The sequence below is a fragment of the Lytechinus variegatus genome, chromosome 14 (assembly GCF_018143015.1).
Source record: "Lytechinus variegatus isolate NC3 chromosome 14, Lvar_3.0, whole genome shotgun sequence".
Lineage (NCBI taxonomy): Eukaryota > Metazoa > Echinodermata > Echinoidea > Temnopleuroida > Toxopneustidae > Lytechinus > Lytechinus variegatus.
This window is the reverse complement of record NC_054753.1, coordinates 8,997,179-9,024,275: the sequence shown is the minus strand read 5'-3', so window position 1 is coordinate 9,024,275 and position 27,097 is coordinate 8,997,179. Positions and strand designations below refer to the sequence as shown.

Here is a 27,097-nt window from a genome sequence, read left to right as displayed (position 1 = left end):
GATTAAAATTCTAATAACTTTTTCATTTTTTATAGATTTTTCTAAAACCTTCGGCAATATCTTTTTATTTTTTCTGCTATTTTCACCATAAACATTTTGTCAGGGTGTACTTCCCCTTTAAGTTGTCCAGCATAAAACAATATCACCCAGCTTAACCAGTCTTTTCTACAAACCGAATGCATATCACAAGGTTCATTCCAATAATTTTGATGCAATTCATATTCTCAAAACATCATAACATTGATAATCTGCTTCATTGGTTTTTTTTTCTTCAAATCTAGACTTTAAGTTTAAAGTAACATTACAGTATCTTTCGCAATTGCATTTCTTTCTTCAATGTCTGTATTTGGACTAATGAATGTACATCATACTTTCAAATCTAATAACTTTTAAATAAACATTATTTACTCTGCACTTGCCTTTTCCATTTGCATTGCAACCACATCCTTATCTAACATCTTCAATATATCGCAAAATGGATAAAAGGCAGATTCATCAAATGATAATCCAGCTACTCTCAAGTAAAAAACCAATTTCAGGATAATGACTAAATCAGCAATATTGCGCATATATTAGGAAACAGAGGGATAGACTCGCCTTCTATGCACACACACACACAAACTCATGACTAAAGCATACATCGCATAGTCTTTGACTGGGCAGACAAGTAGAGGTGAGATCCTAATTTTATGCCATTAAAAACCCAAATATGGGTATTATTAAAAACAAAGTTCATACTTCTATTCAATGTTAAGTGTGTTTACTCATAATTATATGACATTAAACCCTAGTCAATATTCAATATAATTTTGTCAAATGATACAGGTTGGAGTATTGAAGTAAAGACTACATCCCAATGAGTCACTATTGTCGGAAGTCTTCTGGATAAAAGCATACTGCATCTCTCTCTCTCTATCTCTCCTCGCATCACTGCCGTGCATGGCGCAAAACCGTTTAAATACCAATACCCCATCTGCAACCTGTACAAATGCATTACCGTTATCCCAGCTTGTCTTCTCCCCTCTCCTACATGCAAACATGCACGTGGGGACTTATGCCCCGACAACAAACGACCGCATTACAAAACACCGCCGGGTTGAATTTCGACCATTTCTTATTCATTTGGGCAAAAATTGCTACAGACGTGGCGACCTGGGGCAAGATTTCCGAACCGGCGGTGGAAGAGCGAGATGGAGAGGCAAATGGGCTCTTAATGTAGAGATGGAAGAGAAAGAAAAGAACTTGAGATGGAATGTATGGGGGAGGGATGTAAAAGAAAGGGGGCAAAAAGAAAAGAAGGAGAGAGGAACGGTGGAGAAAGGAGAGAGGGGAGAAAAAGAGCTGGAAAGGGAGTAACACTGGAAGAATTAGAGAAGATCATGACCTGGAAAAACATTTCAAGAAAGTCAAGGATGACATTAACAAAGAAGGAATTGTGAGAACTGAAAATGGTCACATTTGGGTTATTAAGAGATAAATGTGAAGAATTATGAAATTATGAAGAGAGAGAATTAAGAGAGAACAAAATCGAAAATGCAGGAGCAAGAAAGAGAGAGAGATCAAGATGAAACAAATAGAAAGAAGACAGAGACCTGCCAAGGAACAGAGAAATATAAAATGGCAATAGATGCCCCAGCTCCGGTGACACAAAGTTTAGAGATTGATTACACTCTGGATATTTACAATTGATTTTACACAATGACCAATGCCATTGATCACAGAAATCAGCCTTACAATCATTCACTAGGCTTTCTGTCACAGGGCCCTAAAGAAAGATGGGCGGGGAAAAAGAGAGAGGAAGAAGAACAAAAGAAAGACAGACATATAGAGAAAGAAAATATGGAAAGAAACTAGAAAAAATCAAGCACTAAAATAGACAGTGAAAAGGATCGGACTGATGATAAAAAATGAAAGAAAAACTATAGAATGCAAATTTCAAGGGAAATGATATAAAAGATGGATGGGCATCAAATGACTGAGTCAGTGCTCAGAGAATAGGCCCTGTGAAGAAGTATCTGCTAGAATGAATATCACGGACAGAGCGCTCCCCCCGTTTCCGATAAGAAACCTCAATCCACTCCTATTAGGAATCTTGATTTTTAAGAACCAGGGCCAGGGATGTCGCAAATGGAAAGATAATTCTGGAGAATAAACCCGTCTCCAGGGTAGGCACACTCATATTGCACTTTTCTTATGCATTCTCCAGATATTTTCCTTCAGCCTTTTCTTTCAAGCATTGACTGCATACTTATTTCCTCCTTTCAGTTTGAAGATCTATGTACTTGCGCTTGATAGCATTCATGCAAACTGATTTGTCCAAATGTCAAATGCCAAAGCTCTCAATATTCTCTGCATTTGATCATCTTGCTTTCTCAACCCACTTGAGAATAGTTTCTTTTGTATTGCAGAGTCTACAATGCTACAATGCAGGGGAAAGAAGAGTTTTTTTTTAAACAAGGGTATAATAAATTTTTCCATGGAATACCCAAGTTTTCATACATTAGTATTACAGGGTTGTGCTGTGGAAATACTATTGGGAATACTAGGTTTTTGCGTCAAATATCAAAGAGATACACCATGCAAATAAAATTGTTTTACAAAAAAAATATGCTTTTACACAACTAATTAATGCAACAAGCAGAAACCCCACATTTTTCTCCACAAACTGTAGGCCTACTGTTTGCATTTCCCCGAAAATGTAAAAATTTCTTATTTTGGGGTGCTTTTTCAATCTCTTCATTGAACTGGCTGGAGTGGTTTATCTCAATACATTTTAAATTCAAAAGACAAATTATTTTAAGATTACTATTATAGTCAAGAAAAAATCAAACAATTCATGCCAAAGACATTTATGAAAGAGAGACAAGTTTAAGGGGCAAACAAATATCTAAAAAAAAAAAAGAAAAAGGGGGGGCAAGCAAAAAAAAAGTGTTCATCATTTGATTTAAATAAAGTGCTAAGAAGGGAAGGATTCCAAATGAATAAATGCCCTTTTGCCCCTAAAAATAAAAAAAAAATGAAAAAGATATGTACTTTTTAATTCATCAAAAGTTTTGTTCAAACAATTACCATTCATCATTTTCAGTTCCATGGTTTGCTATACCATATCTGAACGACACCTGACAGAGGTAGTGGGCCTATCGATAACATGCACTGGAGCAGCTTAGTGGTTATATGTGAAATGGGCAAAGCAAAGATCAACATACATGTATGACCGAAGCAATTCATTTCTCAAAATAAAATGTGGGTAAAATGAAAAAAGAAAGAGAAACATGCAACCTACCTCTTCTTGAGCTTCTTTCCGATTCTGTACATGTGTCTGTGTCGTCAAATTTATCTTGAACACCTCCTCCACTTGAACTGTAGAAACAAAGAAAAAGAAATACTTAGCATGAACAATGAATTGGTACATTTTATTCTAAAAAAAACTGATACTCTGTGACATCTGCGGTACAAGTATGACTGAAAAGTCAATTATTATAAATGTTAATGACAACAAGCTATAAAATCCATTTAAAAAGAGATGCAGAATAGGACAATATTAGAAAGTAGTCTTGATGTTTTGTCATGATTATAGAATGTAGGAAACTATTTGTGGCTCAACATGACAGGACATAATCCCTTTATATTCAAAATGGTCAACTCTACCCGAATAAAAACAACAAGTACACCAAAAATAGACATGCATGAAATAAATTATAACTTCACATTTTTATATCTTAATAGATGTAGTTTACCTTATTAAAATATTTTGTATTTTATAATAAGTTTGTATCATGCACATTACACACATATCCACAAATATTTCTCAAAGATGCTCCAGTAGTAGTGCTCGCAGCATTCATACTAGGAATTCATTCTTGCCAGTATTCATCTACTCCTGGGTGGAGGGTGGTAAATTGTTTTCAAGCTTACATATCTCACACAAACAATCATCAACACCAAAGTAGTATTTCTGACCCCAACGTAGGAAACACATAAGGGCGACGGGTGATTTTGCCATCACGAAAGCCCAAATCACCCCTGAAATTCCCCCAAAAATGCATGCTTTGGGGCGACCATTCTTTCTATAGTTGCCCAAAGATCTCACGATAGCCCAAATCGCCCCTGAAATTCCCCCCAAAATGCATGCTTTGGGGCGACCATTCTTTCTATAGTTGCCCAAAGATCTCACGATAGCCCAAATCGCCCCTGAAATTCCCCCCAAAATGCATGCTTTGGGGAGACCATTCTTTCTATAGCTGCCCAAAGATCTTACGATAGCCCAAATCGCCCCTGAAATTCCGCCAAAAAATGCATGCTTTGGGGCGACCATTCTTTCTATAGTTGCCCAAAGATCTCACGATAGCCCAAATCGCCCCTGAAATTCCCCAAAAAATGCATGCTTTGGGGCGACCATTCTTTCTATAGTTGCCCAAAGATCTCAAGATAGCCCAAATCGCCCCTGAAATTCCCCCCAAAATGCATGCTTTGCGGCAACCATTCTCTCTACAGTTGCCCGAAGATCTGTTACAAAAACATATTCGAAATTATGCTATGGCACAATAGAAATGATATACTACATAATTGCTTGAGTTGATACCCCTTAACAAGTAGCTTTTAAATAAAAGAAATACCCCAAAAATTCTGCAATCACCACAATATAGAAAAAATAGCCCCTTAAAATCAAAAATATTTCCTGCCCTGTCTGACCCCAACATGGAAGTACACCGAACCCAAATTTTTTTATAAAGTCAAGTGGTGCTGGAGCACAGGCCTGTTCATCAACTACAAATTAGAAAATTGAATTAAGAAAGAAAGTGGGTTAAGTGTAGCATCTTGCATTCTGAGTGCATGGATACCTCGCAGGTAATTGACAACAAGGGGGTATGTCATAATGTAATTAACTTTCCACATGCATAACTCTTATTGTATACTTTCCAGTGTGTGTTGATGACATTAATAAGCCTTATGGTATAAATATTGATCCATGCTGCATTTGTGTTGGGAAGAAAATACTCAAGTGTTATATCTGACATTCATAATGCAAGGCGATATGTCATGATGTTGTTTAATGTGCTATAAAGGTATGATGGGTTTTCCTTTATTTTATTGTTCAATCATTTTTGTGTAAATTTGTATTTAGTGTTTTATGTTGATAGTAAGTTTGTTTAATTTGCACAATTCTAATCATTTCCACTTGGCCCTCTTCAAGATATGAAGATATTTTTGAAAAGCACGTTTCATATCATGAGCACAAAAACTGTTTCATAATCAATCATACAGTTAAAATCTACATGTACACGTACATGTACATTGTGCTAATCTCTGCATACACCGGCTACAGCACAAGTAAATTACGTATATAATACATTGTACAGCACAACCACAAGCATTCAAAGAATTCTTCTTTTTGGGTTCTTATTTACTACACCCGAGTGGAGAGCGGCAAAGGTAGACAATTGCTTTGCATTTTCAGGGACTTCTCCACTGATCGAGACTATTTCTTTTGCAGAATAATCCCCATTTTTGTTCACAAAATCAATTAATACTTCACTATTCCACTGGTGGGATATTTATCATTTTGAAAAACAAAAAATTACTAATCAAATTGACATTGATTAATATAATCAATAGTCATCATACATGCCTCTACTATGTGTACATGTGACAATATTTTCTGCATTAGAAGAACTTCAGGAAGTTTTATACACTTCACAATGCACGCCATATCAAATAAATGTAGAGTGTACATGTACCATACATACAAATTCGAGCTGTTAAATATAGATTTCAACTTGATGACAGAATAGCATTGTGGTTGATCTTTTTCAAATGGATCATTAAATAGGGGCAGGTTTCACACCTCCTTTCAGAGATATGTATTCAGTTCTTTGTTCGAGGAATAACAAAAGGTTCAAGGTCAGTTTGTGAATCCTGGGTAGCTAATAGTCTTCATTCAAGACTTCAGGAAGATGATTATTTCATGATCAAAAATTTATAATTTGGATGGATGGATGGACGGACGGACGGACAGACGGATAGACAGATAAATGAATGACTAGTATACTGAAATGATGGAAGTGTTTAATAAATGATGAAAGATTCAATGATCAATAAATAGATATATGAATTAATTCAAAGAGAGAGTATTCACCCCACATCTCAAGCCACATGATATGGTCTATCACCAGCCGTACATGTACACTGTATATAGGTCATTGGGCCAACTGCATCAGCGCATTATTTCTGTCACAATGTAAAGAATGCATACATATTTACACAATGCCATCCACAAATGATAGCAGTCATAACAGTATTACTACAGGGCCTCTCTGAGAAACAGGGGTCCGTTGCAGAAAGGGTTGCGTTTAAACGCAAGTCAAAAAATCAATCGCAAGTCCAAAATGTGCACTGTTGATTGGTTGAAAATCAAGTTGCGTGTGATTTTTAGAGTTGTGTTTGATTGCAACTCTTTCTGCAATGGGCCCCTGATCAGACAAGTAATTTTGAATACATATTATGGCATCATCATGGTCATCCTATCATATGCATATGTTATTTTCAAAATATGTATATATATTGTAGGAGCCTACATCAGGAAATACATAAGTGCAACAAGCGTACACATGTACATGTAACTCGGTAGTACTACTAGACTTGTGATATTTTATATCTAAATTTACATGTAGGTAAATTATGACCAAACCAAAGATAAAATTGCTAAAATTAATTTCATATAAATTACATACACAAATCTGATCATGCATGTAGTTCTCAAAAAAAATATATTTCCCACCAACAATCACATTTTCAACCAAATCAAACCGCTTTCTTTCCTCTGGTGTAAACAGGCCCCAAGGGAGGGCAGCATTACAGATGCTTCCAATAAATGTCACTAATACACCAAGACTTATTGCAAGATGCAACTGAATACTGAACAACAAAATCCAGAGCTACATGTATCTCTCAAATTGAGACTTAAAGTGATTAGTTCACATTGGTTTGACTTTCAAAAAATCTGAGCTAGAAGGTCACACTTGTCACCTGTGTCTGTGATATGTTACAAAAATGAAGCCCAGAAAAAATTGTGTTAGAAATAATTATTTAGTGCTTCAAAAGTTGAAATATAAAGTGACCGGAAACATCATCTTAATTTCATCCCATACACTTATGTGTACTATTGTGTCTATAAGACGCCTACATGTATTTACAAAATCAGGGTTTGCCTTGTAGTTTTCGCTTTTCATTCTCAATAATGGTTGTTTTCAGGGTTTATTAGTTCTAATACATGCACTTGAACACATGTTTCATCTTGGTTTGAGAATTTTTTAAATCGACTGCTCACAAAGTTAAACAATACCTTTAATTGATGAGTGTTCAAATGCACAGTAACGTACACGATCACACTTCAAACACTCTCCTTATAATCATCTGCAGCCTCTAATGGGGGTTTTCAATTATTTTGGTTTATTTCCTTGGCTATCACAAACCCCGAAGCAATTCTATTTCTAAATACTCGTAAATATTACTGGTGAAAAATATTGAAATGATCAGACACTGTCTGTGCGTTGAGGTCCAAAAAGGGGTCAGCATAAAAAAGTACTTAAATCTATGGATCAATGCAAAGTATAGATATTGAATAATTCAGTCACATACATGTACATGTAATGTCAGTGACCAAAAAACAGAGGGAAGGGTGGCTGGAGGGGGCTTCAGCACAATTTATGCGCTCTTTTCAATAAATGTGTAGAAAACTGTCTTAAGTTCATAATTACATGTAAAATACCATCTGATTTCTAAATTCCATTTCAAAGCTCTAGAAAAGGTGTTGATGGTATTATGTCACAGCTTTTAATATTAGTCTGTTTTGACATTAACATGCTCATGTTAACATGCTGATGCAATCATTCAATTAATTAGTGAGCAATATCAATTTGGCATCAGAATGAACATGTGAATTTACAATGTACAGTTAATAGGCCAGGCTACATAATAACATTCGCATACAGGTACATGTACAAAAATCCAATACACTCTATGAAAAAGGTCATACGTATACACTGAGTGGACAGGGATCAATGTTGGCATGTTTTGTTTATATGTTCATGGTTTGGATCTCCTGATTTAAAGGTAAATTCCAGTTCTGATAACAATCACAAAATGACTTTTTGTACAGAATCTAATACAATGACCACTCAAGTGTCTGTTTGTATGAATAAAAAATATGTGCCAAAGGATTCTGGAAGAAATTGTGTAATTGCTGAGAAATAAGCGCGGATTCCGTCACTTCCGTCGGGTCTTTATTTCAGCAATAATAATACACTATCCCACATGTACCTATCTGTGTTGGCGATCTTCAGTGTGAACATTTTCAGCGTAGATTAATAGATTTCACAAAGTTTAGTTTATGTAACTGTACCAGATCTAGATCCTCGATGATATAGTCATACTTATTAACCTCAGTTTTACAGACTTTCTCATGAAATTAGTGTTGACTGCAACTACTATCTTAATAGCTTTAATACAGATTAGTACATTACCATGTGATTGACATTGAATATTCTTCACACATGACACCAGCGACAGCAGTTACAGGGTAAAGTCCATTTGCAAGAAAGCTTAAAAATCTATACAAAATATAATCTTCTATAATAATATAGGACGTGACAAGTTAAATCCAAACGACACTTCTTGTTACTAGCAATGATGAATCTTCTGAAGACAATTCAATTTGAATGAAGTACAACTGTACTATGAACAAAAAATATTTTATAGTACACAAGTGTCCTTTTCTAAATACAAGAAGGGCTTGTCGCTTGTAGTGAATTAAAGGATATTCAATCACATAGTTTTATTCTTTGATTGTGCTTTATTTAATTTTCGGTATTCCTTGACTGCTACATATATATAGTTTAATGTCATTATTGGGGGCATTTCTTAAAAACCAATTTTATCAAGACAAAATACAGCTTTGTCCAAACACATTGAATCTTTAATAGAAACAATTAAATAGTAATAAGCATCATCTATCTCAAGGTATTTAATTGGTTAACATTATAATTTGGTTTGATTTGTTTCAACAAAAATAATAATGTGGGGGAAATCAAATTTTCAATTTAATGCATACTGTATTTGATTTATTTTGACTACAGTGTATGATTAGGGAATTTACGGTAATTGTGAAATACGAAAATGAAATTCTTGCCTACAGATGTATAAGTTTTTACAAACAGTTTGTATAGATGAATTTGAAACAACATGTACATCTTGTGGTCATGGTTGTATTCTGCTTTTAACCTTTCTTTTTCAAAATAAGATTTGTGTTGTTGTTTTTCTTCTTTAATAGGTTGATAATGTTGTGTATTCCCTTTAAACGGACAATCCATCTTATTTTCTACACCTGTGCACAGCTTGATGCATTCCAAGTGAAAGTGATGCTGCCTCATCTCAAAGTTCACAGCACTTCATGGGAAGGCAATTTCTCATGAAAAACAACATCATAGCAACCTTTCCCATCCCTTCTTTCTATTTCTCGAAAGAATTCAACTTGAAGACGACATCTGACATTTTCTGGGGATATGATTTGATTTGTAAGGGGGGATAAAGGCTACTGGCATCTACAGGACAGTCTTATTTGAAGGTCTGGAATTGAGTCTAAGGACTAACTTCCCAAAGTAATTTGTTCTCCAAAGTCTCTATATTTTTTTCCCATATCAAGTTATTTTTCTTTCATACAGCACTTTATGTAGAGGACACATTCCCTCTGTCTTTTTTGTTCTTGTGTTGTTGTTTTTATTTATATTTTGAGTAAGTGAAGCTGACCTTGATGACATGGTTAAATTGCTTCAATTAACAATAGAAATAAAGTGTGAATTACACATAGAACATTACAATGAAATTTGCATACACTCTATACAAATAACAAAGATGCTATTACTCTGATTTAAAATGGAAAAGTGACGGGTATCTTTGAGTGGCGGGGAGGGGGGATTCTGAGCAAGGGCAATAATATGTACAGTGTACATGTATTTCTATTATCATTCATCCTAATGACACTTTGAATATAACCCACTAGCAATTAACAGGGAATCTCTTAAAACTTTAAAAAACACTTTTGGGGGGTAATTTTGGGGTGGATCTCATTTTGGCACTTAATAATTTTGTATAGCTAGAGGCCAAGGTCCATAATTTTAATTCAACCCAAATTTTAATCACAAGCCTTTGCAAGAAATCGCACCAACAAGAGTTTAAAACATGAAGACTAATCCATGAAAAGCTCTTTGGCATTGTCAAGTCTATGACTGGGGCCGCTCCTTCCATCCCCTTCATCAATACACATCTGCGACCTCCACGACAACGTAGAGTTTGTCACATGTCACCATGAATTATGAATGTCATGCATTCCTCGGGGGCTTCGTCTTCTTTCAAGTGCTGTCTGTGCTGTTGCATAGCCTTGCTAAAAGTTTGAGATATTCCCTCAACTCCACATATCTACAGTGTGATATGGGATGAGTTACACGGGCAACGGTTCCAACATTGAGTACAAAAACATAAAAATGACCACTTTATTGTGATTTTTTAAATGTGACCACCCCCCCCCCCCCCCCCGAGAGTCACATTTGCATTTCTGATCCTTGAGTTACATGTAATACTCCCCATGGCCCTGTAACATAAAGCTTTGTGATTAATTACTGGGCATTTTTTATGATTGATCATAAACCGATTACAATCAATGCATCAATCGCAGATATTAGCCCGATTGATGCCACTATTAAAAGAAAAATCATTGATTCATATGCATCCCCCTCTTCAAGTTAATTATTCAACTGCCCTTTACCGCACCCGCACCTGCACCTGCATTGCACCCACTTGATCAATGAAAGAAATTTATGTACCATTTTACGAGGCCGCCATCATTTTCAAGCTTAACCGCTCACGATGGCGGTCTCCTGCATTCGTTTAAACTGTTGTTTTTTTTCATTGAATATTGCTACTTTTCAATATTTATTTTTCATTGCTTTGTTATGACTATTTCTTAACTTGTTTTGTAAAACTTAATTGTATCACCTAGATGTTATGTTGAATATTTACGCTGAGTGCAGAAATAAATTCAAATAAAAAAAAAAAAAAAAAAGATATTAGCCCCATAATAAATTGCCAAGCTCCATGTTTGTAAAATTGAATTCAATAGGCCTACATGTACTTAATTAAATAGGCCTACTTATACCATGTGGAGTGTGGAATGAAACTTGTTTAATTAGGCTCATGGCACCAGAGTGGATTGGCACTGGATTAAAGATTGGGAGACATGTGCCCTCTATGTTAGCTTTGGAAAAGGGAAATTCCATATACCAAGGTCCAATCTGGACTAAAGTGGGACCTAGTCCAGACTTACTGAAATGAAGGTGGCCTAGAATCTCCTATACCACCTGTCCTCTCTGGTGGGAGTTGTGAGTCCCCTCTTGTATCTGTTGTGACCGAAGCTGTGTCTGACCCGTTAGTGCTGCCCTCTGCTGGCACCAGCTGTACAATAAATACAATAAAAAAACGTAGTCACAAGGTTGGATTAAATTCAAAATCAAATTGCACCATGGATAATCTAAATTTTACATTACGAAATTTCGGAGTAATTAGAAGATTTTTTTTATATTTTAAGGTAGCTACACGTATAAACTAAAGAATTGTTGCTGGGCTAGTGCCACAAGCATCTCTGGACAGTGCGGGTGCACTCTGCAAACTTGCAAAGCCAAGCGCATGCTACACAATCCATTGAGATCTGCTGTTCAAAGAAATTATTTGACATTTAATATCGAGAGTTCAACCTATATAAAAGTCTGAACGATCAAAGTTCTGAAAAGTGGGATATCAAAATTGAAATTCACGGCTAGTTCAAGCCTCCATGTTGAAATTCTAAGCAAATTCAATGCTAATCATAATGATGTCATCATCGGCTGCAACTTGAAGCCGATTTTGACTTTACTCCGACTCTTCTGTGAATTCATTATCATGGAACATGTCAATAAATCGCGACAAATACATGGGCATTATTCATTAGTTTATACTAATAATATACATGTATATAACAACTGAAAATGAGGAAAATTAACATGATCCCCCCCCCTCATAAATACATGTATGTGTGCTCAGGTATGAACATTAAGGCCTACTTGTCTGGAAAGTTCCAATCTTAAACACATCACATTTACACTCACAGTCAGTTTGTGTAAATGTACGTACGTGTAGCTATATGCTTGCAAATTTTACACAAAGAAGAACCCCTTCCAACCATGTACATGTATGTATCCCCTACCTCCCTTGTTGTTGTCTATTTATTGAAGACTTCTCATTAGTAGCCCACCAAATCCCAAGGATCAACAGTCCCACTAATCCCCTTTACTGTTGGGACTGACCAAAAAAGAATACAGCCTCATTACAATAAGACATTACAGGTGAGCACTCATGGATCCATTCCCTTTGTTCATCCTTCCTCCTTTCAGAGAGAGTGCTTAGTCTTTCTGTATGCATCTGTTTATCCTCTTTTTCAGGAACTGACATTGAATGTAAAGTGTTTGGCTATTCATGTTATAATGGAGATAATAGTGGTGATGATTGGCCCATGGAGAGGATATTGCTGCTCAGAGGACATACATCATGTACTGTATTCATCCATGTACATGTACCTCACAGAATACACAGAACATTGCATATGGGGAGCATTGCAACATGATGTACATGTATGCACAGTTCATTTCCATGTAATGTAATAGTGGATGTGATGTAATGTACAGGCGCATATCATGAGCTATCAAAGATATAGGCCTACGTGTACATGTACAATGTAGACCCTATATGTACATACATGTACACATTAGATCTATGATAACACGGTCTCATTAAACCTTGATTTCCAAGACTTTCTCATGAAATAATTGTTTGCTGCACCTACTTTCATTTACCTTTAAAAAAAAAAAGAGGTAAAACAAAAAAAAAGAAAGAAAAGTCAAAACACTCTTGCTCGACCAACCTTGCATTGTCTTCCACTGTAATCTACTTTTTCTCTGAATTCAAAATGAACCCCCCCCCCCACTTTCTCCCCTACATGTATGTACACTACACTACTATTTTCCATAGTAATTTCCCTGACCCGTGCATTTTGATGATCCCAATGAGACAGTAATCCAAGTACACAGTATGACACTCTTTTTCAGAGACTAGCAACCCAATACACACATATACATGTAATGAATAATAGAAGTGGTAAAAGTCATCTTTATGCTATGAAATATGCAATATATCCCCATCCATCAACAGGCAATAAAAACACCATAGCACAGTTTAAATCACCAGCACCTCATAGAAGTGAGAGGTAAATTGCTTGCTACATCATTTATGCAAGCAATATGGAGAAGCTTAATGACAAAAAATGTATTCTATCATGACTTGTATGCCTTGCAATTAAGGCTCGATTGGGAGCTGAAACTCAGCCCTCGGGGCAAAGCCTACTTTCTATCACTTCTATGTTGCCGCTTTCTAAACACCGCTGGTCACTCCACCGTGATATGGGGGCCATGTTTTTTCTTGCCATATACGGGCATTCAAAGGGATTGCCGACATCACACAATACTTTTCGTCACCTCAGGATGGAATCATTCGCTGGAGAAATGTCAGGCCTTTTTGCCTGGCTTGTAATAACCGATTGGGCTCAAGTGAGCATGTAATCAAAATCACAAACACTTTTATAGTAGCAGCACCACTTATTGCACCATCACCATATTTTTCCACTTCACTTAATAACAAATTGATTTGGGATCAATAAATATATTAAAGCCAGCACATGTAAAATATGCACATGTACATGTCCAAGCACAGTTGTATCTAATATTAATATTTCATTTGAGTGGGATTAACAGATTTACAAAGATGACGGGTTTTCAGGCACGGCATTACATTTCTTCAGTGTACAGGACTGGTTCATTAGGAATAATTTTAGAATGTGCGTACATGTACATGTATATCTAACAGTAGGAATTTAATAAAAAAATTCTGGTACTTAAAATAGTTTATCAAAGAACAATTATGTTTTGTTGCCTGACATTGTGAATTTACAAGCAAGCAACAATTAAATCTTAAGTAAAAGTACTTTCAATCTTCCAAACAATAACTAAAGACAATATTTTAATATTTCTCTGTAATTTGTAATTATCAATTTGCCTCCAGTTCATTTTCATCAAAGTTACATGCAGATATCAGCTGAAGACAATATCTGGCACCACAATGTGATGTAACACATGTACAAGCACACTACATGTAAGTATTAACATACACAGACCAAATAATTTTATTGAAGTTCATATTATTGGCTGTCAAACATTTCTGTCCTATCTGTCTGACACTCCAAAGGCCCTCACTATAAAACCTGATCATTCCTTTGTGGGGAAGATGGAAAATCAATTTCTGAAAGTTTGAAAGCCACCAACTTGGCATCAATTTGATTTCTGACGTGCCTTACGCCACCCCATGCCTCATTAAAATGCACTCACGGTGGCAGGGGAAGAGTGTTTTGAATGGCAATTTGAGTGGCGAATTGTGTCCTGCAATTGAGAATGACTAGTTGGTAATTTAGCAAATTACTTTCTTCGGATCCAGTCATCTGGATTCGTGACTCGGATGACGTCAAGAAGCCACTATCTCCTCAGTGGTTTCTTTAGAACTTAAAGTTCAAGCACTAACTCAAAGGAAAAGGTCAAGAGTTCAGGTGCAATATTCATATATGTCATCCAAATAATGAGCTTTGCAAACTATTATTGGTACATTTGGTGATTTCATGCCTCACTAGTTGTACTTGTACATGTACACTGTATCATTACCTGTTTGACCTTTCATTCAACAAGGATTTGTATTTGCAATGTGTGTACTGTCTAATGTTAAAGTTCAACCCATATTCCTGCTTACAATACTTGTAGAGCTACATTCAAGGTGATAATCTTATACAAATTTTAACGTAAAATTAATAAATTCCTTTTATACTTGGTATGTTATATGAACATGTACCATACACAGATGTGTGTAGTCAATGTGGATTTCAAGAGGGATCTAGCCCCCCCAAAAAAAAAAATAATAATAATAATTATAATAATAATAATAATAATGAATAAATAAATGATGATGATGATGATGATGATAATATCATTAATAATTTTGAGTTATTTGAAAACTGTATATCAATTACATACTCACCCATGACACAACACGACCATTAAAACAAGGTAATTTGGCTTCATCATCAACTATTTCTTCTTTTACAACTCTGCAGAAAGAAAAGATAAGATAACGAATCAATGAAATACTACATATATTACATTCAACAATCATACAAACTTTTCTAACCTTTTTCATAGTACATGTATAACTGTACATGGTATTTTGTAGACGTTGGAAAATTCAATGTGCACTCATGTGCACATGTGTCATTCATTCAAGAATGTTTACTCATTACAGGAGAAAAGATGAGGCATTTAAATGACTGAAGAAAAAAATTACACTCCATGAACAACCATCTCTATAAAATTCAATAATATTAGCAGGCTTATACTTTCATAATGATTCTAAAATGTAATTCAATAAGACTGCTTCAAACTTTAACTTGTACATAAAAAAGCTTTGATTAAAAGATATTATTACATGGAATGAACGTTACATGACCTCCATAGTCAACACAACATTAAGGCAGAATTATAGACCTGAATAGACCTTTATAGACTGGCGAACTGGACTGGACTGACTGTGTACACAACACTGTACATGTATGTACATGTACAAATGTTTACATCACAAATCAACTTTACATGTAATAAAGACTGTTTGCATCTACACTGTACACGTACATTAGGCATTAATACTCAAAAGTCAACACAGATGAATGGTGTATTATAATATGAAATCATCTCATTTCACATTGAATCAGACATATACCAATTCATTTGCAAAGTGTACACTACTCTGAGTGGGCATCCATGACTCATCATCGTGTCAAATAAGGGTCAAGTGTAGTTGGCTATTACAGATGTCTGCAGTAAGTCTAAACACAGACAAATCAACATTTCCTCTATATTGTGGGTATAACTAGTATTAATCCATTTGTAATCAATTACAATGTAGGATAAAAACCAGCATTCTATTTCATATAATACACCCATGATGGGATGCTGCCCCCTACATGTAATAGTGACATCTTAGCTCTTTTCGCATCGCAACTCATACATGTAGCAACTTTTACATACGTATGTAATGTACAGTACTGACATGGTATCAAATACAAATACATGTACATGTAATGTATTTTTTTCATCGTGCACAAATTTCTTTTTTTCCTTCTTTTTTATTTATTGTTGTTTATTTTTAAGGCATACATGTATGCCACAAATGTTGGACAAACTTTAACATTGTACAATATATTTTCCAGGGCATTTTTTTGTTCGATTTTTTTTGGGGGAGCCCCATGTAATTTCTCCTTGTTTCCATGGCAACAGAACTCCAATCAATAGGTTATATGCAGCAGTTTCATATGTATGGATAATGGATTGCATCATTGCATATATAAAACTAGGTATTGAAAACAAATCTTTGGATAAAATACGTGTAAAAAAGAAAGACCAAAGTCAAGATTGCCAGCTTTTTTAATAATAAATGTAATTTTATTTCAGATTTTGGTGCCAAGTTTGTACTGTAAAATGTATGCTTTGAAGACATTTGCATAGATGACTTGCAAAAACATGTACATTTTCACATTGCCAATTTTGAATAGGTTACTTAAATTTAATACATGTATTGAAGGTCAAGTCCACCACAGAAAAATGATGATTTGAATAAATAGAGAAAGATCCAATTAGTAATACGCTAAAAATTTCATCAAATCGGATGTAAAATAAGAAAGTTTACATTTTAAATTATCGCTATTTTTCAAGAAACAGTTTTTATGCACATCTCAGTGACATGCAATTGAGACAGTCGATGATGTCCATCACTCACTATTTCTTTTGTTTTTTATTGTTTGAATGATACAATATTTCATTTTTTACAGATTTGACAAGGACCAACTTCACTGAAGAATATAATATTAAACAATGCTAATTCCACGTGTTCATGGAGGAATTAATTGTTTTTTCACTTGACAATGAGAAAATTAGAATAGTTCATATAATATGATACAAAAGAAATAATGAGTGGATGACATCATCAGTCTCCTCATTTGCATACCGACCAGGATGTGCATATAACTGTTTTGTGAAATTAAGCAAAACTTTAAAATGTCATAACTTTCTTATTTCACATCTGATTTTGATGAAATTTTCAATGTTACGCTTGTTGGATTTTTCTCTTTTTATTTAAATCAACTAACGGTTGGGGTGGACTTGTCCTTTAAAGTCTCTGAGATTTACCATACAAGAAGCATACTGTACTGCAAATGTACTCTGTTACTGCTTCTGGTTTTATTAATGAAACTGGTCTTCAAATTGGCCAGGATATTGAAATAAATACAGTAGAGCTATAAAGTGGAGTTATAGGATTTCTACAGAGAGTTATGACATTTTATTAAAGATTTTGATTATTTTGGTGAAAAAATTCCATACATGTCTTCATGAATATTCCATGAGCAATCAACGTCACATCTCCACTTCTTCTTTTGTATTTTATTATATGAAATATGTTCATTCACATTCTGTAATCCAAGTATTAAAAATATTGGATTTGACATCAAATCCAAAATCAGTTTTCAAATATTCATTTTTGCGATTTATGTTATCATAGGGAGACAAATCAGACACATTTATGAAAATGTAAAATAATTATGATTCTTTAAAGGAGAATGAAACCATTGGAACAAGATAGCTTGTGTGAAAACAGAAAAATCAAAGAAACAGATCAACAAAAGTTTGAGAAAAATCGGACAAATAACAAGAAAGTTATGAGCATTTGAATATTGCGATCACTAATGCTATGGAGATAGCAAATTGGCAATGCGACAAAGATGTGTGATGTCACTTGTGAACAACTCTCCCCATTACTTTAGTATATATTTCACTTGAATTGCCTCTTTTATCACATCTATCCATAGATCATGTGTTCTTTCTACATGAGGGCATGTAATACATATTTTTTAAGAATACATCATGGACAGAGAGTTTGTATCATCATAAGAAAAAGCAAAAAGAGACATTTTGAGGGTATTTTATAGTCCATCAGAGGGAAAGTTGTTCATCAGTGACATCACACATCCTTGTCGCATTGCCAATATAGGGACAGTGATTTTCCGCGATCGCGGAAAACGGACGGAATTCACGGAAAGGGCCTTTTGAAACGGAAAGTGGCATTTCAAACGGAAAATCACGGAAAACGTATTTTCCCTCAAAATACACAGAATAGCAACAGAAATTACTCCAAAATAACAACAAAATGAGAATATTAAATGGCCACAAAACCCCAGAAAACACGATCTTACTTCGCTACAATCATGACAATTCACACATCGTGACTGCACTCGACATTAGCACATTCAATTGTACCCCGCGCCCGTACCCGGCCGGCCGGGTTGGGCTTCTCAACTCTATGGCTTCACTGCATATCGTTCCAACTACACGGTCCTGTGTTGCTGCCCTCTACGTTTGAAGATGTAACAGCACGATATCGTGGTCTTAAAATCCAAGATGGCGGACTGGCAAAAGCCGTTGACTAATGATAACGATGTCAAAAAAACCCCAAAATTATCGATGAAATATCATTTTACCGTGAAATAATGCTAATAATGTGAAAGGTGAGGATTTATGCATGCTAAATATCTCTGTAAAAATATTGTATACGCCCGCATAGATCCGATTAGAACGGATTCTATTGTGATTTTGGTACAGTAGCAGATACAAATTTTGACCAGTGCGAGTGTACGTGTGATTTTGCTATTCAATGTGTAAACGGAATTGTCACTTTTCCGTGTGTACAAAGTCTATGGGGAAACGGAAATTCCGTTTTCTGACATGCTGAAACGGAATTTATGATTTTCTGAAACGGAAAATACAATTTTTTGAAACGGAAAATCACTGTCCCTGCCAATAGGAGGATCTCCATAGCATTAGTGATTGCAATATTAAAATGCTCATAACTTTCTCATTATTTGTCCGATTTTTCTCAAACTTTCTTTATTCTTATTCTTTGATTTTTCTGTTTCTACCCAAGCCTATTTGTTCCAAAGGTTTCATTCCCCTTTAAGTAAAGCAGGGATGTGAAATCATCAGCCCACCTTATGAATATTCATACGAAGTACATGTACTGTTTTTCACAAATATTTGTTATTTGTTACCTCCTGTTTGTGTTTGTTCACGTCTTATGTGCTATCTCACCTGGCCCAGGCCAGAGCAAAGAGAAGGAAAGGTAAATGTAGCCGACTTCGAATGAGAGGCACTAATGCAGTTTTGCAATGGCCGACTTCAAGGAATTGTTGGCAAATGTCATGGAAAGTCAGTCACATTTCAAAGTCAATATGCCCACCGCATTTCCAAACATTGCGATCAGGAACGCCAGACATCACGCTTCACTTGGCTTTGCCAGAATATTTCTAGAGACTGAAGTTAGCGACCAAATTCATGCGAGCAAATGAGTGAAAAGCCGCATGCAAATCTTTTGGTCGCTAACTTCAGTCAGAATCAAAATTAGCCAAAAGTGAAGCAATGTCTGACTGACCATTCGTAACGATAACATTAAGATCAGAGCCGAAATATAGCCATTCCCAATTGCGATATTGGGAGAGCGGTGGGCATTGTTTGACCTTGAAGTGTGACTGAGAGACTTGCCATGACATTTGTGAACAATTTCTGCTGGGGAAATTTACTCGAAGTCGGCTGGTGCGAAACTGCATTAGCACCAGAATGAGACGGTGAACAGGATAATGTTCTATATTATAGAGAGCACGCTACATGTACCTCCTCCCAAGCCCCCCCCCCCCAAAAAAAAAAAAAAAATATTGAAAAAATGAAAATATCTGCTGGATAGTCGGCCTGGTGCTAATGCAGTTTCGCACCGGCCGACTTCGAGTAAATTTCCCCAGCAGAAATTGTTCACAAATGTCATGGCAAGTCTCTCAGTCATAATTCTGAAAAAAATTATTACAATCAAATGGCAAAGCTGCAAAGGCCAAAAAATGAATTTCTTTATCTCATCTCACTCTCAGTTTTACATTTGATAAGCCAATAAATTCAAGCAAATCTCCAAGACCCAATGTCAAGGTTGAAGGTAGCTGTATCGAGAAACAAATGATTTAGTTTCAAGTTGCATGGTCCACTGATGAGCTCTGATGTGATGAGTAAATGAGGTTGCACAAGTTGCATTGGGACTGCAGATAAACAATGTCTAACTCTGTTACAGCCATAAACGTTGACGGGATTGCAGCACAGCTGATTAATCACACACATACTGCACACTGATGTCACACCGCCACGAGTTACCCGGTGATGCGGAGACAGGGTATGGCTTCATGTCCGTACACATTCGCATAATCTCATCGGATGACCGCCTAAAATCTTGGATATCTTCGCAGATTTCCAGGAAAAATATACACAAATTTACATCATGCTAGAAGAGTAAATATGGTATCATATGTTTGCCTCTACAGCCGAAGGATTGCTTGAATTTCATCAAAATAACTCACCCAAAATCATCGTCCATCGATTTGAAGAAGAATTTATAGTTTGGCCGATTGAGGACATTCTTGAAATCTCCGAGTGTTACATCGGCGGCAGGAATTGGTAATTTTACGAGATATGGAGTATCTTCATCGTCTATATGATAAATAATCTTAGTCTCCTCCATTGTTGGAGGGACCTCTTGCACAATATTTTGAATCCAAGGAAGAAAAATACAGTCCTTTTGAAGATAATTCCCGTAAAATCACGTTCGATTCAGCAGAAATTCGCCGACTTCGCTGCTGACTGCATAGACTTTACACGTTAACGCACACAAACACCATAGCGCCTAGCGAATATGTTCAAAAGCTATGCGATTTGTCGACACACTTATGTGTGTATGTACAGTACGGCCATTGATAAACATGAGGCTCTTCCGATATCTGAATCCCCTCCCTGTTCTCAATGTCACTCCCCAATCGGCAGGCCATGATTACAAGATTATTCATAAATTCTTGACATAATAATTAATTCCGTCGATATAAACATGCAGTTTTCAATGGTTATGCAATCAATTTAAAATGCACTAACCTCTTTAATATGAAATCACCTCAGATGAAAAAAAATATGTGGGAAATAGAAAGGGAAAGTATCAGTAAGGTTAAAGGGATGGTACGGGCTGAAAATATTTATATTTTCAGTTCAGTTCATTTTATTTCAGATTCCATATAAAAAATAACATTAAGAAAATACATATATCTATACACAATAGAAACAAGGATTAAACAATAATTTGGTATACATGGTATATACGAATAATGTTAACATATTGCAATTTACAGGAATTAGGGGAAAGCCAAAAAAGCCAGATGGCTTGTCGAGCAGGCTACCCTAGTAGGGGGAAATAAATTATTGTCAATATTGAAATAAAACCAGATATAAAACTATATTGAAATTAAATTAACAGAAGAATAGGACAGATACCACACAACCCTATACAAAGCAGCATATCTAAAATATTCAGGATGTCAGCAAATATTTCTTAAGCTTCCTTTTAAATACGTTAAGTGTTTTACAAGATCGAATTTCAATTGAAAGACTATTCCAAACTTTTGGGGCACGATGTCGAAAAGATTGAAGTGTATAATTTTTTGCAACTGGGTATAAATGATAATTTTCCCTAGTTCTTGTGTTATAAGTATGTATATTACAATTTTTATTTATCATACATGAAACTGTGCTAGGAAGAATATTATTTTCATTTTTAAATATAAGTATTGCACATTGGTAATCATTTAGATTAAATATTTTAAGTACATTCAGTTGAATAAAAAGATCTTTTGTATGTGCCAAATAATGAGAATGAGTGCATATTCTGACTACTTTCTTTTGGAGAAGATACAATAGTTGTAGTTTTGAATGATAAGTATTAGTCCATACAATATTGCAATAACTTAGGTAAGATAAGATTAATGTATTATATAAAGTCAAAAGAACTCGTTGAGGGAGAATATGACGGAGTTTGCTGATAACACCAACATTTTTTGCTACCTTATTTGTAATAGTAGAAATATGAATACTCCATGATAATTTTTCATCTATTAAAACACCTAAAAATTTTGTATGATGGACACGTTCAATAATTTTATCATTCATTTTGATTTGAAAATTATCCAAAGATTGCTGTGGTGAATTTTTTGAGTTGATATGAAAATATACATAATTAGATTTTTCTGTATTCAATAAAAGTTTATTTGAAGAGAACCAGAGTGAGACTTTTTTCAGTTCAGTATTAAGTAAAGTATTTAATGAAGAAAATGAATCACTGGAGATTAAAATGTTGGTGTCATCAGCAAACAAAATAAATTTGAGTTTGTCTGTGCAATATGGTAAATCATTGATAAAAATTAAAAATAACAGTGGGCCCAGAATGGACCCTTGAGGAACGCCACATGAAATTGAACGAGAGTCAGACAGGGTTTCATTGTACGATACATATTGGGATCTATCATACAAATAATGTTTGAACCAAAGTAAAGAGGTACCTCTTACACCATAACATTGCAATTTATACAATAATATTTGAAAATCTATACAGTCGAAAGCTTTACTAAGATCAAGGAATATACCAATAGTAGTTAATTTTTTATCTAAAGCATCAATAATGTAATCATGTAATTTTATAACGGCAAAGTCAGTGGAGGAATTCTTCAAAAATCCAAATTGAGACTGGTTCAAGATATTATTTTTACATAGGAAATCATACAGTCTGGAGTAAACTATTTTTTCAAGAATTTTAGAAAAAAATAGCAAAACAGATATTGGACGATAATTTGAGACATTATGTACATCATCTTTTTATATATAGGCGTAACTCGAGCAATCTTTAAATTAGAAGGAACAATGCCTGAAGATAAAGACAAATTAAAAATATAACACAATGGTTTTAATATCAAGTATATAATTTTCTTTATGACAATAGGACTAATACCATCGATTCCACAAGAGGAAGTTGAATTTAAGGTCTTTACAACATCAAATATTTCGCTATCTGAAACAGGGTGAAGAAATAATGATTTATCACATGGTTCCGGAAGAAACTTTGTAAAAATATTTAAACCACCAAAGTTTGTAGAATTATTTGAAAGTAAACCAATTTTCACAAAAAAATCATTAAAACAATTGGCAATATTCTCATCACCATGGATTGAATCATTACCATTTAATATAAAATCTGGTAACTTCTTTTTCTTTTGACCGAGTAACTCTCTAATAGCATTCCATGTTTTTTTAATATTTCCATTGCATTCATCAAATTCATTTTTAATATTTCCATTGCATTCATCAAATTCATCAAAATAAATAGACTAAATTTCACAGAGCATAATGCTGAAAATTTCATCAAATTGGATAACAAATATCGATGTAATTGAATTTCAAATTTTATCAATATTTTTTTAAAACAGTTCTATGCATATGGTCATGAATATTCATTAGGTGGGCTGATGATGTCACATCCCCACTTTCTTATGTTATTAGATGAAATCAAGTTCATTTTTTCATACATGTGTAAATAAATGTGTCTCCATTATGATAAAATAAGTTTCAGCAAGAAATAACTATACATAATGTACTTAATCAGTTGTCAATACAATTGTTTTAGATCTTGGTAGAAAACTTCCGAATAAACCTAATTTCATATAATGAAATACAAAAGAACAAGTGGAGATGTGACATCATCAGCCCTTCTCATAAATATCATAGAGACATGCCTAGAACTATTTCACCTGAATAATGCAAATCTTTAAAATTCAATAACTTTGTTATTTGTAGACTTTGATCGAATTTTCAGCAATTTGCTCTGTGAATTTTATTCTATTTATTGAAATATCTCCAGCCTGGACCATGCCTTTAACTTGGGGAAATAGGGCTGCAAAGGAATGAAACGAAATTCATGCAGGCACATGTTTTTTTTCCAATTGGCATCAACCCACAAAAATATGAATAGACTTACAAACGAACACAAAACTGATGGAAGGGAACCCCCCCCCCCCTTCACGCATTCACACACACTTTTAAAAAAGGGTCAAAGAATTTACAACCCCCCCCAAAAAAAAAAAGAAAAAAAAAGAACCTGATCACAAAATTAGATTTTCATTTCTGTTTTTCGATCGCTCGTAACTCTTCAGAAAATTTGTGCCCCATGTAGGCCATATACGATTCCCTTTAAAAAAATCAATCAGCTCATATCCCAACCAATAAAAGAGATAGGGATGCTTTTCATTAAAAACCTTGTCGGATGTTTCATCCCACAACAAGGTATTTTCATCTGATAGTTACCATAGCAACCATGCTTCTCAGCCTGTCAAAATCAAGACAACTTGTCATCAAATTAAAGTTGATGTAACGATCTCCGGAAGTCAAATTCGGCATTTAGAATCATATCTTAAAGGTCAAGTCCACCTCAGAAAAATGTTGATTTGAATCAATAGATAAAAATCAGACAAGAACAATGCTGAAGATTTCATCAAAATCGGATGTAAAAATAAGAAAGTTATGACATTTCAAAGTTTTGGTTATTTTTAACAAAACAGTTATATGAACGAGCCAGTTACATCCAAATGAGAGAGTCGATGATGTCACTCACTCAATATTTGTTTTTTTATTGTTTGAATTATACAATATTTCAATTTTTACGAATTTGACGATTAGGACCTCTTTGCCTGAAGCACAAAATGTTGAAATAATGGAATTCCACGTGTTCAGGGAGGAATGAAACCTCATTTCACATGACAATGACGAGAAAAACAAAATATTTCATATTTCATACAATAAAAAACAAAAGAAATAGTGAGTGAATGACATCATCGACTCTCTCATTTGGATGTAGCTGGCTCGTTCATATAACTGTTTTTGTGAAATGAAGCGAAATTTTGAATTGTCATAACTTTCTTATTTTACATCCGATTTTGATGAAATTTTCAGTGTTATGCTTGTTGAATTTTTCTCTTTTCATTCAAATCAAGTTTTTGTTGGGTTGGACTTGTCCTTTAATAAGAATTTTAACAATTTGAGATTTAGAAATATACATCTTTAGGATTTAAAGCTAAATCCGACTGGTCACAGCCGATGGGGATTTGTTTCAAATCTATAAAATTTAGAGTGATAACTTTAAACGCGTTTAGTTTTTTTTATTTGAGATTTAAATGTGCATAAAGGATGCGTAATATCCCACAACTTAATCGACAAGTTATCAACCGAAATTCTTTTGAATATGAATAGGAACGTTACTAATAACCACAACTCAATCAACTAGTTGTAAAATTATACATACATAACAGGTGGGTGTTTCATAAAGCTGTTCGTAAGATAAGAGCGACTTTAAGAACGACTGGTGATCCTTTCTTTTGCTAAATAGTATACACAATTGGCGATGGTTTAGCACGTAGGAAAGGTTCACCAGTCGTTCTTAAAGTGGCTCTTAACTTACGAACAGCTTTATGAAATGCCCCCAGGTACTTATATAATGCTTTACCATGAACAACTAATAATAATAAAATGATATTGAACAGTAACTAAAAATTTATCTATACGGGAAAAGAAGCCTGATCCATTCACCCACAGTTTAAGGAACTTGCCCAAAATGGAATCCGGCAGGTTCATATCTCACAAGGGCTCTAAAAACAACAGGTATATATATATAACCCTAATACTAAACCAATTCACAAAAGTCTCACAAAAAATAACTAAACATGAATAATCAAACCACTAGGTAAACCAAAACATTGTATAAGGAGAAAACGTTTCAATTCAATTCATTTATTTCCTCTTTCAATCTTTTTATATTTGCAATGATAGTTCAAAATAAATATTTACAAAATATAACATTGAAATCAATTTTTATAATAGAATAATACCATGAAATCGAAAGGGAATGAGACCAATTAAAAAAACAAAGCATGTAGGGTGAAGGCCCCTTTTATGAACACATTTTTATGAATTAAAAATAAGATAAAATGAATAAATAAACAAAAACAAAAAATGTAATAAATAAAAAATAAAAATAAATAAATAATGAAAATAAATGATTCAGTATACACTATAATGACTATATACAGAAATCATAAAACGATTAAACTATACAAAGAGCAATTAATAACGACGTTTACATATTAAGTTCTGAATTGCATTACTTTGGGAAAAGCGATAATGTATATAATATGAGCAAATAAATGCGTTTTAAGCAGAGATTTAAACGTTTTAAACTTGTCAGCAGATTTTAGTGTTGCTAGTTTATTCCATAATTTGGGCAAAATTAGTAAATGCTTTATAGCACCTAACACCTCTTCTGTGTCTAAGGAGATATTGGTCAGCATGTGATCTAAGGAATTATGAGACGATTTGCATCCCAGATTTTTGTCAGAAAATTTTCGAATGATAAAAATACAAAGATCTCTGTGTATTTCTCTCAAAATAAAGGAATAAGCGGGCATTTTTAGTGACATAGATAACTATTCTGCAAAGAACGTGAAATGATATATACAAATAGTCCCATGGTATCTCTCTTTTCGAATGTCATAAAATGATTCCATACCCCCCCAAAAAAAAAATGGAAAAAAAAGCTCTGCCTCGGTTGCTTCTCTCCCTCGTTTTCACAATACCCAATATTAATCTATACAAATTTTTCATCATGAGTTTGTTTAAATTTTAACGGACGTCTATCAATAATAAGTTACGTCTGAGACCGATATTTAACGTCACTATCCGAAAGACGATTCGAACCTCAAACATCTGCATCAATTGACTGGGTTGCCACGCAGTCATAGTGGCAACCCCTGCAATCTTCTAATAATCGATATGTTTTAAAAGAAAATGCAATTTTTTCTATGTTTTGCTTGTCAGTTATATATCATCATTGTATTTTCTTTAATAATGTGTTTATGAAA

The 27,097-nt window shown here is 34.4% G+C and overlaps 1 protein-coding gene across 2 annotated transcripts in view; it reads right to left on the bottom strand.

The window, feature by feature from the left end:
* Nucleotides 1-21,039, bottom strand: part of LOC121427394 (segment polarity protein dishevelled homolog DVL-3-like) — a 43,035-nt gene extending 21,996 nt beyond the window's left edge. Inside the window, exons 1-4 of one of the 2 annotated variants that reach the window (XM_041623761.1) lie at nucleotides 20,678-21,039; nucleotides 15,220-15,289; nucleotides 11,378-11,505; nucleotides 3,284-3,360 (exon numbers count right to left, since the gene is read on the bottom strand). In XM_041623761.1, coding sequence (XP_041479695.1) covers nucleotides 3,284-3,360; nucleotides 11,378-11,505; nucleotides 15,220-15,289; nucleotides 20,678-20,838 — 436 coding nt within the window. In that variant the 5' untranslated portion in view covers nucleotides 20,839-21,039. The remainder of the gene's footprint in view (nucleotides 1-3,283; nucleotides 3,361-11,377; nucleotides 11,506-15,219; nucleotides 15,290-20,677) is intronic. The other variant, XM_041623762.1, reaches the window with a different exon arrangement.
* Nucleotides 21,040-27,097: the final 6,058 nt, after the last annotated feature.